Here is a 16,339-nt window from a genome sequence, read left to right as displayed (position 1 = left end):
GACGACGACACAAAACATGAATACATATTCAGACAATCTCGCTGCTGCTGCCAAAAAATCGACAAAAACAACCTGTTCGGAAACACTTGCAACAAGGACATCAACTATATATGTCTGTGTATATGTGTTAGTGTGTGTGTGTATAGTGATGTGCTTGTGTGTGTGTAAAGCAGCAGAAGTCGCAGCAGCAGCAGCAGACTGCTAAGCGAGATGGCGCGAGTCAGCGCGAGAGAGAGGGTAAACGAGATAGACAACAGATTGCCAGCCATTGCAGGGGGTGGAAGTGAGAATCAGAGCGAAGGCAAGAGCGAGAGAGTGAAAGAGCACAGCAACAGCAGCTAAGCACCGCCTATTTTCGAAACTTTCGGCACAGTGGAGCAATCTATGAATATGCTTCCTTGTGTTAATAATCTGCTATATTTATCGAAAACTTAAAAATTATACCAAGCTATAGAAAGAAACTTCTAGTTTAGCCTTCAGTAATTTATATTAAGAAAACAAAAATGCATAAGGTGCAAATAAATAATAATAAACACAGTTCGTTAAAAAGAACTTAATAATTATTCAAAATATATAAATTAACAACACTTAAAATAATGATAAGAGAGTAACAATTCGTAAATTAAATTTCAAGAACACAAAATGTACTTTTAAGTAATATAAATGTTGCAATTGAATTTTGGATTTCCGAGTGGATAACTCAGCAGCTAGTACTCTATTTTCTGTATAATTAAATTTATTATTTAATACCACAATTAATATAATAATTGAAAAAATAAAGCATTTTTTATATATTGTTTAACAATTTCATATACATAAAATGCTAATTTACTTTATGAGTGATATAAAGAGATTCAATCCAATTGGATAATGTTTCTGCAAGGAATAGTTAATATAATATATAATAACTCCTAAAGCGATAAGTGATAAGTATGGTAGAAAGCTTGATTATCCTTATCGAATGAAAGCTATCTCCAAAATTTGAAGTAGTTCAAAGGTTAATTATTTTTAAATTAAGTCTATTACCAATATTAAATCTAATAAAAAGGTAAGGTATACGAAATAAAAATAGTTTTGTAGTATCGAAGTAATATTTTACACATTTTTACACTAATACATAAATATAAAAAATTTAAAAACAAGAATAAGCATTGCTTAAAAATTATATATTATTAAATAAAAGACTAGACAATATGTGGTATCTTTGTACCACTGTGCCATAGACCCGTAAAGTATGGCAGAGTAGAAGAAAAACCTATTGCGACCTCAAGCAGCGAGGCTGCTATCCAGCTAGCCAACCAGGAGGCGAGGCCCAGGCGAGTCTGTTCACACAATAAAACCACAGAATATGTTGGCAACTGGCAAAGCAGATGGAACGCCGAGAGAGCGGGAGAGCAATAGAGGAGAGCAGAGAAGCAAGCAGCATAAGGGTGAAGATTCGAATTTGACTCTCTGCAGAAGCAGCGAAAGCAACAGCAACAACTACAACAACAAGAACGATTCCAAACAGAATCAGGACAGATGTGCGAGTGCCGCGAGTGCGGAGAGTTTCGTTTGAATGGGACAATATGAAAATTCCAAGTGGACTTCGACTGCTCTCTGCTCTGCTTTTCTGTTCTGTTCTGTTCTGTTCTGGTGGTGGCAATGGGCGAGAGTACTTAAAGAGGAACAGATTGCGTGCGGGCAGCAGTCGAAAACAGAACTTTGAATCGGAACGAACGCAACGCATAACGAAATAAATCCAATCCAATCCACAACAAGTATTTTGCCAAAGATGAACTTGCTCATGGATAACCTGCCGTCGCATGTGAATCCCGCCGCGCGTCGCACAACTCCGCCGCAGTCACAGCCACAGACGGAGCTGCGCATCTCGACGAGTCCACACAGCACAGCAGCAGCAACCGCAGCGGGAGCAGCCACAGCTATGCCACAGCAACATCACAACAACAACAACAATCCGGATGTGCCAAGTGTTAAGACCACATTGAAACGCTCCTTTGACGTAGCCTTTCTCATGATGCCCGACGAGCGCATCAAGCAGAAGCAGGCCGAGAAACAAGCGCGCCTACAAGAGGCACTGCATCTCCAGCAGCAACAGCAACAGCAGCAACAACAGCAGCAGCAGCAACAGACGCTGCATTATGCCACAGATCTCTCGCCCAGAGCAGCTGCCTCACAGCCACCTTCACCTGCCGCCCTCGAGTACATCAGTTTGCTCGAAGCGCGTCAACGTTATCCACAACTCGCCATTCGCTCGCCGCGTGTCTACGATGATCCCACGTTGGTCATTCCCCTGGTGGATTCCCCAGAGGCAACCGTCTCCCCTCCACCGCCGCCACAACGCAGCGCCTTCACCAAGGTCTCCTCATCGCTGTCCAGCTCGTCGTCACCCTCGACAGTCTCACGTCTCGAGTCGCCGGTGGATGTGGGTGCTCCTCCCTTGAGCCCAGATCAGTTGAGCTGTCACTCGATGAGTCCACCAGTCACAACGCCACCGCCTCGCACCAACAGCGGCGGTGCAGCCAACAGCAACTTGCCGTCGAATCCCATTGTGTATCACAACTTTCGTCCGGAGTATCAGTTCAATGGCGCCTTTCAGGCTGTGAATCCCATGCAAGCACTTCAAGCTCAACAACGTCTCAAGCAGCAGCTGCTCTATCGACCTCCGAACACCGCAAGCAATGGCCACAGTCCGAATGGCTCTGCGAATCCCTCGTCGCCACCAAATGGTCCGCCACCGCCGGAGTTTCTGCATGCCGCTGCCGCTTATCCAGGGTTTGGTCCACCGCATCCGCATCCGCTGCCCTTTGCAGTTGCTCAGCCGCTGCAGAATCCCGCTGCCGCTGCCATCTTGAGCACCCTCATCCCGCCCACACTGGCATCGACGTTCACGCTAACGGCCCAGAATGTGTGCGCCAAGTGCAACATCAGTTTCCGCATGACCAGCGATCTCGTCTATCACATGCGTTCGCATCACAAGAGCGAGGTCGCTTGCGATCCGAATCGTCGCAAGCGTGAGGAGAAGCTGCGTTGTCCCGTCTGTCAGGAGACATTCCGCGAGCGCCATCATCTCACCAGGCACATGACCGCCCACCAGGACAAGGCCAGTGATCATCAGCCCACGCCCGATGAGTCCAGCGACAATGAGATCATCAATGTTGTGGGGGGCACGCCTCCGGGGCGACGTTCGGGTGGCGTCTCCAAATGATCGAAGCATTTCTTCGGATACTTTTAAGCTGCAGCCTGTTTTGTTGTTGAATATCTTATCTTCTTCCCATTGTGATATTAAGTTTAGTTACCACCACTACCACCTGACCATCGATCTCTCCCCCAGACTTAAGTTTCTTTATTCTACACATTACACATTAGCCATAAATCTAGTGCAATTTCACACCATCGATAAGCAGCTCTCGTCTTCTTCTTTTCTGCCATTTCTATCCGAGCTGCTCCGTTTTATCATTGTAAAGTATTAGGTTTAAGTTTCAGGCTCCACTCACACATTCTAAATTTAACACTTAACATTTGATGTGCGACTTAATGTTTAAATAAATATCTTATTGTTATTAAATCCAACAACTTGCATTTAATCACTTAAAGGGTATGGGTAATAAAAGTATAACTGTTGTTCCATAGGTAAACAACTCAAAATATTACAGTTGCTCTTTTTTGTCAAACACTAAAATAATATTGTATTAGAAATATGCCATAAAATAATATTATTTTTGGGGATGATCAAAGAAGATATCAAGAGTAATATTTTTTGATGTAGTGCATCAGCAAAAGTAGTAGTATTTTATGTCACATCGAAAATGGAAATATTCCGAGCAATGCTAATTTAGTTTGAAGAATATATGCATGTTTATTAAATTCTTTTAAATGAAAATATAAATACGTTAGATTTTAAATCAGATCAACTCTTTATTGATAATCAGTTTGGATCAATAAACCAATATTTAAATAATTTACTTTTGAAGCCTTTCATTATAAAGCCACAATAAATAAAAGCAAAATCAATTCAAACGAAATTTATCCGAAACTTCTTTTTTTAAGCAAATGTTTTCGCAAATGCAAGCAAATCTCAACATGTTATATTTCTAGATATTTTGGTTTGTTAATGATAAAGTAAGCAACAAAAGACAAAGAAGTTCACTTAACAAAATCTTCAAATAAAAAAAACACCTATAAAATTGTCTTTATGATGCGTTATATGGTATTCGTAAGTAAACCTCCCACAATTTAATAAGTACATACTTTTTGAGCTCCAAAATTTCTGCTATAGTAAAGTCTATACTAAAGTCTAGTCTAAATTGCGAGAATATACCGAGCTCTCCCCTTAAATCAGAAATTTTTAGCTAAATTATTTATTTAGATGTTAATTATTATACCACATAATATAATAACTAAATGAAGGGAATGCTAGCTGCTAAGGCCTTCGATTCAGTTTTGTTTTTTTTTGCTAAATTCAATTATTGCTAGCTTAAATTCTTACCTAAAGCGACACTGTAAGAGAAACTGAAGAATTTCATAACGTTTTATTGCAATTAAAATCCATCATTCAGTAGACATTCTAAAAATATGAATAGTTCATAATATTAAAAAAAATTGAAAATAAATGAAATCTTCTCAATATTGATTATTGACAGATTGTAAATAAAATAAAAATTAAAACAAAAAAAATAGTATATTAAAATCCCTTAACAAATTCAATCAACTAATTACCGACTGATATAAATTCCTTGAATTATCTACAGCGAAATAGTAAAAAAAGGAACGAATTTCAGTGCATTTTAAAGATATTTGTCGCGGAGTAGAAAAACATAGGTTCCCAGGCTTAGAAAAACAGGCACATGCTGCTCGAGAGAAACATACGCCAGCCATGTGAGTGGCCCGAGAAAATGTTGCTGGCCTTGTTAGCGCAATGAAGTCATAATCACACGGGGAATGGGGTTAGAGCAGGCGACGGAGACGGAGCACGAGGATGGCATTCGTCTGGAATGGATGGACACATGCAGGCGAAAAGTCGAGCAGCGTATGCAGCAATTAGATGCGGCGACAAAAACTGCGACGGCGACGCTAATGAGATGCCTCTGAGTCTGGGAAAACAGAGTTGCCAACGAGCCAAAAACGAAGGGTAGTCGCCACAGTCTAGGACTGAACTAATGTGCAGTTAACAGGGGATTTCTCAAGTGCTCAAAATGATTTTCGAATTTCAATATTTTTCTCTACTAATATACGAATCGAGTCAACCCTCGATTTCTCGTTGGCTCGTTGACTGCCAAAGTGATTCCCATGAGCCATACGAATTTATAGCATGCCGAATTCCGACAAAGCGCAACGAATTTTCTTGGGTGGTGGTGGGTGCTCAATAAGAAGTATATGGAGATGGGAGATGGTAGATGGGAAGCTGCTGCCTCGTTTGTCGTGCTGCACTCAAATGAGCCACATCGAATTGCGTTGATTTAGCGTGGCCAAATCCTGTTAGCCCCGTGCCAGCCAGACCAAGAGCCACGCGATTCTCACAGGATTCTCTCACTCGTTGCCTTATCAATGTGATGTATCAATTGATGGCGTTACTAAATGCGGCTCTGTTTTCGGGCTTTGTTCCCATGATGGGATTAGCATTTTATGGCCTTGTATTCACCGACAAAACACTCGATAAAGACATTCACAAACCGAGTGTGGGATAGACAACAAAGGTGGCATGATGCGGTAGCTGAAAGCTGACAAAAGGAGTTTACGGTTCAAGTCAAAAAATCGACTTGAAGATGTCGAATCAATTAACATGGGTGGAGGAATAGACTATTGTACTATTCATGGAAGTAAATCAACTTTTAGCTTATAAATTAATTATGAAATAATTATAAGCTGAAGCAGATTAAGTTTATATTTGCTTTGAAGATAAAAGTAAGACGAAAGGACTTAGTGTATTTAAGAATAGATTCTTTCTATCTACAGAGGATCATATGGTAGACAACTACAAGCCTTTCACATTGCCGTAATAGCTTCAGCACTTTCTTAAGTATGCGGTGTTGTTATGTATTAATTATTATTATTTTAATAAAGTTCATCAAGAAAGCAACATATAAGAATGGAAAAGACACCAAAGCTCACAACAGATATGGTTGTTATTTGTCTGTCCTTGTGATACATTGGTAAAAAAAAACGGTTTTTATTTATTTTAAGTTATTTTTTATCAATATATTACAAAGACAGAATTCATGTAAGCGTTCGTATATCTCTATATTTATTCAAACAGTTTCAAATTTTTAGTATAAATGAAATTTATATTAACTGAAAAAAGAAGAAACAAAAAAAAATTTTCACTGCATTATACATGCATTCGTCTTAGTTTTCTTTCTCAACAAAAAGTATAACATTTAATTAAGTATTTCGAGCACAACGTAATTAAATGTATCCTCCTTACATGTAATAAATACTTTTTAAAAAGTTTAACACTTTTTTATTTGGAGGATAAGTAAATTTGAATGCTAATATTAATTACTAATTGCTACGTAAGAAATTCAAATAGTTTTACATTCTCCATATTTAAAAAAAAAATCTTTACAAAACATAAAATTATCTTACTATCCTAAAACAATAACATCTTCTCCCTCTATGAATCTTGTAGTTGCTGTTTAAGTATAATAAAGCTGAGCGCTTAAATAGAATAGTCTCATTACAGGAAAAGTCTTCATCATAACCATTTTTTATGGTTCTCCAAAGACTCGCACCACACTTCGATTATTTCATTGCACTCTTAGATTTGTCGTCGCTTGTGGCTTCAACTTTTATGCGTCTTCTAACCGCAGCCACTGATTTATTTTATACATTTCCCCAACGAGCAATTTCGACTTCCTTTAAAAACAATTACAACTTCCTATACACACACTCACACACACATATATATACACACATACACACCCACACAGACATTTTGTTTGTTTCTCTCGTTAAGCCAACACATCGTCAAAATCACATTTCCTCATTTAAGCCCCTTTCAGAGCTCGCACGCTCGCTCACTCAAAACGACGCCTGGAGCACGACAACCGCAGTGGCAACTTCATAATAAGCCTCATCATGGCTGGCTATATAATAGCAGCCATAATCACATTTCATATTTATCACATTTTTACGCCCACACGCAGCTCGTCGACTTCGAGTTGGAGCTGAAGCTGAAGCTCATGGCGCGACCTGCGCATTGTTTGCCTTTTTTGCCTAACCTCTCGCAATTTGACCGTAAATAAATTGCCTGCTCATTTGCTAAGCACTTGGCCCAAAGCCCAACACTCCCCAACTTCCCACACTCTGCACAACAAAGTGAATTTCCCACCAGTTTCCTTTCAAATCGAGAGCTGCTCCCCTGACATCGTGTTCAAATACGTTTAAACACAATGCAAATACCGTTATAATAGCAGCAGAGCAAGGACAACAAAGCCCAACCAGAGGCAGACAGCTGGGTAAGCCACACCACAGCCCAGCCCAGGGGGCTTGTTACGCCCCTGAACAACACTCCCTCCCCCTTTCCCCTGACTCTAGACTCTTGTCTGGTACGTGTGCGTATGAGTGATTTTTCTCAGCTGCGCTTAAAAGTATGCAAATGTTTTTCAAAAGGGGTTGCTGTTGCGGTGGGGGCGTGGGCGTGGCAGTGGCTGACTTTCAGTTTATGACTTGTTGTTTGACGCTCTCGCTGTTATTGCGGTCTATTAAGTTGACTAAAGTGTTTTTAACTGCAGGCAATTTCATTTGCTGTCGCTGCCGCTGCCGTTGGGCGTTTAATTTTCATGTCCTTGCAATTGACGCTGTGTAATTTATGCATACTGATTAGCTCCCTCGGACAGACAGACGCGGCAGGTATTTTGTTCAGCTGCCCGGCTACAAGTCAACTTAAGCGCAGAAAATAAAACAAGCAAACTGAAAACGAGAAATGAGAAACGAGAAACGAACTCAACTGACAGCCAAGCCGCTTAAACTTTGAACTTTGTCATTTCAATTTTCGCCAACGGATGCGCTTTGTTTCAGGCCACACACAGAGACACAAGTGAAGTGGCATGCCACACGGAGTCGACTCAACTCGACTCGAGTCCATGAACCGCCGGAAACATTGAGCCTGACAATGCGACTTTAATTTTTGGGAAACTCTCTGTATGTGTGTGTGTGTGTGTGTTGCGGTTGCCACCGCCAACGTTGAGGAGCTGCCCCGCCATTGTTTTGCGGCCAAGCCACATGATGATGATCACGATGCGGAGAACGATGATGAAGTCCTTGGGGTATGGCCAGGAAGTTTTTCATGCGCCATGACACTTTTTGTGCGATTCAGCAGCAGCCATTTTCTCTCGACTACCTTTAGCCTGGGCTCCGGATTCCGAGGCCGAGCCAGAGCCAGAGTCAGAGACAGAGACAACGACAGCTACAACTACAGACTGAGAGTTGTCGGTGCTCCATTGAAATGATTTTTGGATGTATGGAAGCTGTTTGGCTTGCCGCAAGACAGGCGGCTTACTGACTGAACATCCACTCAAGAGTCAGAGACAGAGACAGAGTCGGAGCATAGTCAGAGAACAACATCCGCGTGTCCGTTCGTTCGTCCTGTAATTTATGATGTGCGCTTCCTCGTTTTGCTCCTTGCCAGTTTTTTAGTTCGCCAAAAACTTTTGCAGTGAACTGCTGCTGCGCCTGTTTTCTGCTGTCACAACTTTGCACACATAATTAATAGTTTGTAACGAGCCGTGAGCGCGGCTTTTTTAGTTTACAACTTTTATATACAGCCACACAACCACGACGCGCTTTTTGCCTTGCTCAATTAACTTAGCAGGTAGTTAATTATTCCCAAAAGCCGCAGGACTCCTTCTAATTGATTTACAACCTTACGCGTGGGAGTCACTCTATCAAAATGGCGTATCTTTAAGTTACTTTAAGCCACAAATATATCTAGTGGTCTGGTAACTAGTCAAGTGTAAATTTACTGTGTTTGAATCGCAGCCAAGTTGCATTCGAAAATATCACAACTTGTTTGTTTCAGCCATAAATTTGTAGCATTTCACGCGCTACACTGAAGCGTAAAGCTTGAAGGGTGAAGAGTGAAGAGCGAAGAAGTTCGAGGACCACAACTAAACAGCAACCCCAGTCGAAAGTCGCACAATAAATAAAAGTCACAGATATCTTTCTGTGCACCCTTTTTGGAAAAACAACGGGGATCAACTTACGAGAATTTGTATAAACTTAGTTGACAATCTGTTTGCATTGGCACAAAAGGGGGCAAGACAAAGCAAGACAGCCTTGGAATATGCTCAGCAAATGCATATTTTCTTAAGATTTACACAATTGTCGACAAGTTTCAATTTGTGTGTGAGAAAAGTAGCAGCAAGTGGAGGGAGAAATTTTGTATACGAATTTATATCTATTTTCATGTAAATATTGTTTTCATGTGAACACTTGTAAACTTGCACAGAAAATTGACTAATATAGTATGCTTAATTGTGAATGTAGCTTCATTTGATTATACAATTAAAGATTGCATTTTCTGTTAGTTGTTCAGGTCTGTCTTTAGTTCCAGCAAATCTGTATAATATTGTTTTTGATACATATAAAATTCTATGTTTGGTTTGTTCTTGACTTTATAACTTGACTTTATAAATGAAAATCTTGTAGTATCTTTCCTGTGCTCTTGTCTTCATTTTAGTTAAAATTTATTTGAATAAAAAATATACATCATTAATTAGTTTCATATTCTCTTAAATAACTTTTACATGCTAAATTCTAATTCAAACTTGTTTTATATAATCAAAATAGCAAAAAGCATGTACTTCATATAAATTTGTAAGATATTCATAAATTATGTTTTTGAAAGTTTGTACTAGAAGTATTATAATACTAAATAAAAACAGGAGATATCTTTCTCTTGGTATTGTGTACTATGGAAATCAAATATTCAACCAAATATAACATTTTTATACGAAAATTAGAATAGGGGCAAAACATCTAACACATAACTACACTTTACAGTTTCTTTTTGGCTGCTCAGTCAGGTAAACGTCGTTGCCTTGGCACCGCTGGTTTACTTGGCGTATGCGCGATTTGCTCTTACCGCTCTTCTTGCTCACTGCATACCTGGCAAAGTGCTGAAACCACACGCGAAATATTTAGCATGTCAAATGACATATTTGCGATTTTTTTGCCGCCTTGGCAAGGTAAAGGATATGAATCCAAACACAACTCGCTTCCCTTCGCTCTCACTCTTAATGTGCTTGGCATATGTGTGTCTGTCTGTCTGTCTGTCTGTCTGTCTGTCTCTCGCTGTTTTGCAGTATGTCGCCATTTTTGCTGTTTTGTGCTTCATTTATCACTCGCCGAAATTTCCATACACATACTCAGCATATTTGCTGGCCACAGCACTTCGTCGCACATCGTATGCTATGATATATGACTGTATCTTTAGCCCAGCCAAACGTCGACATCATCCACTCTAAGCCCAGAATACTATGTCATTTTCATTCGTTCGATGACAATGCGTGTGCTCTTCCCTTCCCTCCCTTCGCATCGCCTCACTTCTCACACATGGTGTAATTTAGATAAGTGGTCATTCTTCATATTTTTAATGCTCATAATTTCATAATGTGCCACGCATATGCAACTTTACCCCACAGCTCCCCCCTTTTCTTCCGGTAAATGAAATCAGTTCAAAAGCAAGCGAGAGAAAGAGAGAGATACAGAGGAGACAGAAAGAGAGCGAGGAATGGGCTGTTAACAACATGGTCAGCGTCGTGCGTTGCCAGCGCCATTTATTTTATTCGGCGCGACTTTTTGTTAGTTCAGCCACCTTGCACATTGCATATGAATATAGTCAGAGTGGCAGAGAGACAGGGGGATATTTTCCATGAATATGGAACATGTGAATTTCGAAATTGTTTCTGCTTTTTTTTTTGTTCTTCGCTCTCGTTGCCCACCGTTTACGTTTGTTGCTGCCTTTTACTCTAATTTATGAGACACATAAAAGTTAACGTAATTAAATGGCTTTTTTGGCACTGCTTGAATATTTATGTTAGCTGCTTGAAAGGCAGCAAATGAAACACAAGGCAAATAAATTATTAGAGGAATTCAGGACGATTTAATATACCAGAATAATAGCCAAATCAAGCGAATGAACATCAACTAATTATATTCATTTAACTTGTAAATATGTTTAGCATTTCCGCTCTTTATAACTTTAAAATATTTTTGGAATTTTTACTATTACTATTACTTCTTATTAATTAATTAATTCATTGTTATTTATTTGTTTATAAAATGGTATATACATAAAAATATTCATATTTATACTCATTTTCAACTTTTAAATAATTTTTAAATATTTAGTCTTTTATTTTTCATTACCAAAAGCCAATTGTTCTAACTTTTTTGCTCAATAACATATGTTCATCATTTACATACTGTGTATAACTTATTTTTCTCACTGAAGTTGAAGAAATTTTACTATATGAAACTTATCTCACTTTCTAGACATTATTAGTTTAAGTAGTTTAATTTGTTCATATTTTTCATTCTCTTGAAAAGTGGTTTATTTTCTTATTTTATTTTTTCTTTATATAATATTTTTAATTACCTAAACTCAAATTTCTTTATTAATTTCACATTTTTAAAACGTATAAATAAATATATGTATAAAACCATCTTTATAAAATTATCCAGACCCTTTTGCTAGTTTTATAAAATAAGTTTTATGAAAACGTCAGAAAATTGTCGAATTCGAAGATTAGCTTGAAGAAAACAGTTTGCAGAAAGTATATTTAAGTGACACAGTTAAGGAGAGAATCGTATTGAAATCATTTGCTTGGAATTTACGATGCAAATATTTTCTGATAGAGGCGAAAAACTTTTTAATAGTTAAAATTTGCAAATTTCGCTTGGCAGCGATAACAAACAGGTTCGCCAATAAATATTGACACCATTTTGAGTTTATGTGGAGGAAAGTTTTGCGGGGCAAAAGCGAGGCAGATAACGGTAACATTATATGCACATATATAAGCTCTGTACTTAAAGGCAGACACAAAACAGCCAAACTGAAAACTGGCAACTGACAAACTGAAAACTAGAAACTGAAACCGATTTGCGGGCGAGAAAGAAAAAGAGTGGAGCGAGAGCGAATCGTAAAAAATAAAATTATGCAAATTTTTATTATTTGATTATGCAAATGTTCGCGCTTGACGACCCTTGGCATAAGGACGACAATACTCGCATTCCCCGCCAGACCCCGTTTCCGTCTCCCTCCTGCCCCTCCCTCTCGGGCAGCACATGCGTTGCTTCCGTTGTAAGCACGCGGAAAAAAAACTCCAAAAATGGAGGCAAACAGTTAGTTGGCCACCATTTGCCTGTCGCTTGTCCTGCGTCCTTCGTTCCCTACAAAAGCGGGGCACAAAATTTGAATATTCGCTTTGGCGATTTCTTCTGCGCTTTTTGTGAGGGGGGAATGAGCAGGAGGCAGGGAGCAGAGGCAGGGGCAAGGGAGCGTATGGAGGGGTGCCACTGTGGAGCATTGTCATATGTGGTTGGAAATTTTGAATCTGTTTGCAACCCCTTCGAGCGTATCCGTTTCCTTCTGTCGCGTGCGTTTCCCTCTGGTTCCTCTTCCCTATGCTCCATAGTCCGTCCCCCTCTATCACCCCCTTCGCACTGTCGTATGCGTATTTATATTTTCTCATGTTCTGCTTTGTTATTGTCACTCTTCCTGCTCTCGCTCGCTCTTTGCGCGCGATTTGAATCTTTTAAGCGAAATATTGTTGAAATCACTTTATGCCTGAGTAACTGCAGCATAGTCACTGAATTTTTTGGGGAGCTGTCTCTCCCTATGTGCGTGTCTGTTGGGGTAACCACACCTTAAACGCTTCGTAATTGATATACAAACGCTAAGCCGCATTTGTCCTTCTCCTTCGCTTTTTACGCAACCTGCTCGACAAAGTCACGCGGCAAGCGTCTAAATTACAAAGTCGCTGATAAAAAAACGAAGCGCGCACTCGTAAAAGCCCAACTGATAAGACTGTTGAGCATTCACTTTTTATGGCCGTAGTCTAATCAGTTTGAATAATTACCGAAACGTGTTTCAACGAAACTAAAGCAAGAGTTGCAAGAAAGAAACTTAGGAGTAGCAAATGGGGTTAAAGATACAACTCAAAAATATACACCATAATGAAAAGTAACGAATATAATCTGAAATATAAATAGATATATCAATAATGAAATAAGAATCCTCACAGAAGTTAAACAGCTTGTAGTATAAAATGCGTTTAAACATACATAGACTGAAAAAATTATAAAATAAACTTGAAAGCATAAAAAATACTGTAAAATGAGAATATGTAATTAATAATATAAATATAAAGCAAATTATAATTAGTAATAATTTTATTTAAAGTTCACATAATAATTGAAAAAATAATAAATAATTATATTTTAAACAAAAACGTTCGAATTTATACTTTGGAAAACAATGGAAATTGAATTTAACTCCGAAAAATGTAAAAAATAATATAAATAAGAATGTAAAAGATGGATAGAGGTTTCTCAAAGCAGAATTTATTTTATTTTTTAGATAATTAATTTACTTTGTTTTCGGGCGTTAATAGACAGAAACTATTGCCTCATCACAGAGTATCATAGTTCTTTAAATGCAGTATCATATGTAATTGTCGAAACAAATTTATAGGTGTGTCAAAAAAAAAGTTTCCTATTACACTATACTATCGTAGATTGTAGATAATTTGTTTAATATTTTGTCCACTTAAACATAATGTTATTAAATTCAAAGGAAAGTTCGCTCTTCAAATTTCGTAACCATTTATTTGCTAATATCGAGATGAATTAAACCCCGTGAAGACTATAGATGGATAAATAGATCTTAACTCTTATTTAATGGCAGAAATTTAATAATTTAGCTTTATATTATTATATTTAATATTATTTATATTATATTATTTATTATAATTATATTTATTTATATTATTATTTGTTATAGTTTATCAAAAGTTATTTATTTCATTATTGTAATTAGATTTATTAATATTGGTATCTCTTATAAACATAATGTTATTAAATTCGTATGTTTGTTTATTGACTTTACTTAGCAAATTCGACATTAATCCCACAATGGCTTAAATCTCAGTAAAACCGATAGAGATCTTGATTGAAGACAAGCAAATACATATTCGCAGAGAATGATTGATTGATTACACACCACGACGACTAAAATTATTAAATGCTCGTAGTTAAGCATACAAATTCATTGTTCTCACTACTTAACTCCCCAGTCCCAAATTCCCCTTCCCTTGGCCTTTGGTAGTTAAACACAATTTGTAAGCCGGTAAACAAACGAAAAGGCTGAGTCCGGATGGTCAGTTATGAATAGTGGCCAAAAACTGGTGAAGCAGCTCATCAATCACCAGGCAACGAAACATAAATCAAGCCAAGAGTCAAAGCTAAAGAAAATGTTGAGCACAAAAAAAATTAAGAAAGCACATAAAAGAGAGGAAAGGCGAAAACTCTTTAGCCCAATGGCCAAAATAGGCAGTGGCTCATCAAGTTTGATTGAGCAACAGTCATTCAACTTAAGAGTCACTTCCGGGCAACCAAAAGGAGAGCCATAATAAGTAAAGCGCGCGCACAAATGTTTAGAAAGGAGAAAGCAAGGAGCTGAAGAAGAAGAGGGAGTAAAGGAAGAGTAGAAAGTCTGACAGCGCCATATACAAAGACAGTCTGTTTATTTACGCCGCATCGTATGTAGAAGCTTACATATGGACGCCTCCAGCAGCAGCAGCAGCAGCCGAGCAGCAGCAGCTGGAAGGGAGCTGCTCCGGTTGTTGTTGCTGTTGTTGTTGTTGTTATTGTTGTTGTTATTGTTGTTGTTGCCTCCATACGGCGGGGCACATATCACACATGTTGTTCCGAGTACACACGTATGTTGCCTGCAAGCGATAGCGTCAACGTCGCTCGATGCTCGACGTTCAACGCTGCCGCCATTTTCGTTCATTTTTTCCTCTGTGTGTTTTTTGGCAGCAATCTTGGGCAGCAATCGCAGTCGACACATATGTGCTATTTTCATGTGCAGCCCGCCACAGCAGCACCATTGTGCAGCCCCAATCAACAGAACTCAACTCGACTCCATTTTGGTTTTTGCCATTGGCGCTCACAGCCCACAAACACGCAAAAAACACGCCCCTTTGCATATGAGGCGCATGCCCAGCATGTTTGTCCCCCATTTTCGAAAATTCGAAATCGAATTTCGAACTGCCACATTTAATATTGCGTTGCGTTGCGCTCTCGCGGCAGACGCAGCTGCTTAGTGTCCAAGTGGTTGATGGCTGACACTTGACGGACGGTTTTGTAATCAAAACTAGATAAGATTTGCAACAATAACAAAATGACAAGTGCACAACAAAACAAAAAACAAAATGAGAGGGAGATGGAGAGAGAACGTCTCTGACCACAAATCCCGGTGCGGAATCAGAAGCGCGTTAAATTGAAACTTGGGATTTCACGCAGCTTAAGTTTTTTAGCAATTATGTGAAGTGCTGCGGCACAGTGAGAGATCATCAAACAAAAAGCAGGCGTTAACACTTGTCAGCCACGAGACAGGAATATGTCACCTGCGAAACTAGAGTTGGAGTTGGACAGTTGCAAAGCAAATTCAATCAACAGCCAATGGCAAGCACACTCTATAAATCTCACACACACTTATAAATTTCATATTTATGGTCCGAAACCCAACACAAAAGTCGATTAGCATGCCACATGCCCCTGGGGGAGGCAACAACCCAAGCCAAACCAAACCAAATACAAATAGGCAAACCCAGGTAATCGCATTTCAGAACGGTTTTACCTCCCTCTAAAAAAAAAAATAAAGGAAAACAAACCAATTTTCAACCCCTACCGAAAAACTTTCGTGTTGAAAATCTGCTGAAACACAATGAAAATATTTTGCCATCCACAGCTGCAGAGGTGAGCGGGGGAGGAAAGCGACGAGCTGTGACAAGTACAAGCCACTTGTGCGTTGATGATAATTTTTACATTTTTGGGAACAGACATCCGAGAGAGACCCAGGAGAAGGAGAGGAAGGGGAAGGGGAGGTATATGGGTTGTGGCGTGTCCAGTTTTGAGCTGCAGATATCTGAAATCGGCTTATGTCGCCTGCATTGTGCTGACAATGCTGGAGGAGCTTTTGTTTTAAAGGCTGACAGAGAGCAGCAAGAGTAGCCCGGGGGAGGAAGAGAAGAGGGGAAACCTGTGCGACCAGGCATTTCATGATTTATGCCCAGTTTTAATTTAAAAGCAATCAATTTGAAATATGGAACCC

General features: G+C 39.1%; 1 protein-coding gene across 1 annotated transcript; it reads left to right on the top strand.

Moving 5' to 3' along the window:
• Positions 1 to 1,702: 1,702 nt before the first annotated feature.
• LOC133842804 (ataxin-2 homolog) lies at positions 1,703 to 3,562 on the top strand. The gene has a single exon (XM_062276055.1). The coding sequence runs from the start codon at positions 1,775 to 1,777 to the stop codon at positions 3,206 to 3,208; it is 1,434 nt and encodes a 477-aa protein (XP_062132039.1). The 5' UTR covers positions 1,703 to 1,774; the 3' UTR covers positions 3,209 to 3,562.
• Positions 3,563 to 16,339: the final 12,777 nt, after the last annotated feature.

The sequence above is a fragment of the Drosophila sulfurigaster genome, chromosome 3, assembly GCF_023558435.1.
Source record: "Drosophila sulfurigaster albostrigata strain 15112-1811.04 chromosome 3, ASM2355843v2, whole genome shotgun sequence".
In the NCBI taxonomy this organism is placed as follows: Eukaryota; Metazoa; Arthropoda; class Insecta; order Diptera; family Drosophilidae; genus Drosophila; species Drosophila sulfurigaster.
Note: the sequence above shows the minus strand (reverse complement) of the source record. Positions and strands in the feature narration are given on the sequence as shown.